This window comes from Pediculus humanus, genomic scaffold, assembly GCF_000006295.1.
Source record: "Pediculus humanus corporis 1103172107745 genomic scaffold, whole genome shotgun sequence".
Classification (NCBI taxonomy): domain Eukaryota; kingdom Metazoa; phylum Arthropoda; class Insecta; order Psocodea; family Pediculidae; genus Pediculus; species Pediculus humanus.
The window spans coordinates 24,822-27,449 of record NW_002987346.1 but is presented as its reverse complement, the minus strand read 5'-3'; the positions used below and the strand labels follow the sequence as shown (position 1 = coordinate 27,449).

The following is a 2,628-nucleotide window of genomic DNA, read 5'->3' as shown; positions in this document are numbered from 1 at the left end:
ACATATTATAGGCTCGGTCATCCGTATAATTTACCGTGGCATTGAATTGAATTTTGCATTTTCCATTAAAAGAGAGAGAGAGAGAGAGAGAGAGAGAAAAGCAGCTTTAAGAAAAAAGTCATAAAATAATTTTTACGGCCGTTTTTTGTTTTTTTTTTTGTTTTTTTTTTTTTTTCCAACTACGAATAAAAGAAAAAAAAAATCCCACCGTTGGTGACAACAACAACAACAACAACAAAAACTTTTTATTTTTTTTAATTTTATCAAACCGAAACTTTTATTATTTAAATTTTAAATTTTTTTTTTTTTTTTGATTTTCTATTGTTCAACTTCGTGGTTTTTTTTTTTTTTTTTTTTTTGGAAAAGAAAAAAGGTTTTTAAAAACGTGATTTAATTTTTAAATTTTTTTTTTTTCCAGGGATCTATCGAATAATTCAATCGAATTGAATAAAATAAATTTTCCGGATTTGAAACATTTAAGAGAATTGTAAGTCATCATTTATTTTATTGTTCTTTTATTTAAAACTGTCATTAGAGTTTTAAACGCGAATTAACTATTATTATTATTATTATTTACATTTATTATTATTATTATTATTATTCTTACGATTGTTATTATTTTTATTAATGTGTAATTTCACCAACAACTACTTTCACTAAAACAACTAACTAAAATTGAATTTTAAAAAAACTCTTATTCGCGTATACTTTAGAGAAAATTATCATTATTATTATTATTATTTTTCGTCACGAATGATTCACACGATTCAAAAATTTAAAAAAAAAAAAAAAAGGCGCCAAATGATATTTTTAATTTTTTTCATAAACAAATTTAAATTAAATTTTACTCACCTTTAAAAATTTCTTTTTAATTTTTTTTTTTTTTTAATGTAACCGCCACCACCACCACCACCGCCACCACCTTTAGGCAATCACGTAATATTTTTATTTATCATTAAAATAAAATGATTTTTTTTTTTTTTTTAATTCGATTAGGCGGGTATCGAGTATTTAATTTTTTCTACCTTTCGGCTTTTTATATAACCTAAGGTATTATTATTATTATTATTATTATTATTATTATTATCTATTTTATTAAAAAAATTTTTTTTTTTTTGTAAATAGAAAAACAATCTGATCAGGCGTTTTATTCCAGAAGTCGATTTGTGTGTGTGTGTGTGTGTGTGTGTGTGCGTGTGATTTATAAACTAATTTTATAATAAATAAATATTCGTCGTATGACATGTTAGTTTCCTCGTGGCCATTTTTTTTTTTTTTTTATACTCGTTCGAATCGAAAGTTTTGTAACAAATTTTTTTAAAAAAAAAAGGTATTATTATTATTATCACGGTTGTTGATAATTTTGAAATGATGTTGGTGGTACCACCTTTACAAAAAAAAAATGCATCGTAATTTCGATATAAAATGATTTGGCAAAATAATTAATTATTAGAAAAAAAATCCATCTGACATTTCAACTAATAATTTTTTTTTCTCTCTCTCTTAATAAATAAGATATCAAAATACCTTATAAGGTTATTTTTAAAAGTTCACACATTAGAAAATAATAAATAAATAAAAAAAAAAAAAATGAAATTCTGTCTGAAAATTCTGTCCATATTTGTTTAAAATTTTTTTTATTTAGAATCGTTAAAACAAAAATTTCTTTTTTAAAATAAATATAGAAATAAATAATTTATTGTTAATTGATTGTAAGGTGGTACGAGTGTGTGTGTGTGTGTGCGTGTGTAAATTTAACTTTATAAGGTTTTCATTCATATTTGGTACATAAAAAAAAAAATTCGGGTTAATTAAGGTACCGAATATATCGTGAAAAAAAAAAAAAATTTTATGTGGGATAAAAAGAAAAAAAAAATTAATGAATTAAAATTAAATTTTTTTTTCTCTTCTATTTCGGACCCCCAATCGAGTAAACGTCATAAAAAAAAAATTTTTTATTCCCGTTTGAAATATTTATCATCCTGTTTTGCTTTTTGTGGGAGGGAAGGGGGATTTAAAACCTAAAGATCGTAGTTAAATTAATATTTAAAAAATTTTCTTTTTAAATACGCTTTTATTATTAATTATATATTACGATATCGAAATTTAAATTTGAAATTTGAAAAAAATAACTTAAAATAACATAAATTTTTTTTTATTACGTAATAGTTAAATAATATGATTTAACGGAAAAGTGGGAGTGAATAAAAAGAAATTTTTTTTTAACCACTCTGTGCAAAAAAAAAATTATTTTGACCTTTTATTGTGTTGATGATGATGATGATGATCGTGACATTAAAAAAAAAAAAAAAGACAATTGAAAAATTACAAGAAATATTTACAAAATCCTACACCTACCCATATTTTCTTGCAAAAATTGCAAAAATTTGTTGTCGTGACGGCAAAAAAAAAAAAAATAACAACAAATCCTCAATTGGAAATTGAATTTTCGCGGAAAATTACAAAAAAAAAAAAAAAAAAATTGATTTTTATTTATTTATTTATTTTTTTTCCAGATTGTTAGAAAATAATTTTTTGGAAATAATTTCCGGCGACACATTTTCACATTTGAAAAATTTACAATTTTTAAGCGTTCGACAAAATAAAATTCGACAAATTCATAGTCAC

At 22.4% G+C, this 2,628-nt stretch overlaps 1 protein-coding gene across 1 annotated transcript in view; it reads left to right on the top strand.

The window, feature by feature from the left end:
* Phum_PHUM337980 (class A rhodopsin-like G-protein coupled receptor GPRlrr, putative) overlaps positions 1 to 2,628 on the top strand; it is a gene marked incomplete at both ends in the record, with an annotated part of 11,724 nt that overhangs the window by 1,955 nt on the left and 7,141 nt on the right. The window contains one exon of the mRNA XM_002427675.1: positions 2,517 to 2,628. Coding sequence (XP_002427720.1) covers positions 2,517 to 2,628 — 112 coding nt within the window. The remainder of the gene's footprint in view (positions 1 to 2,516) is intronic.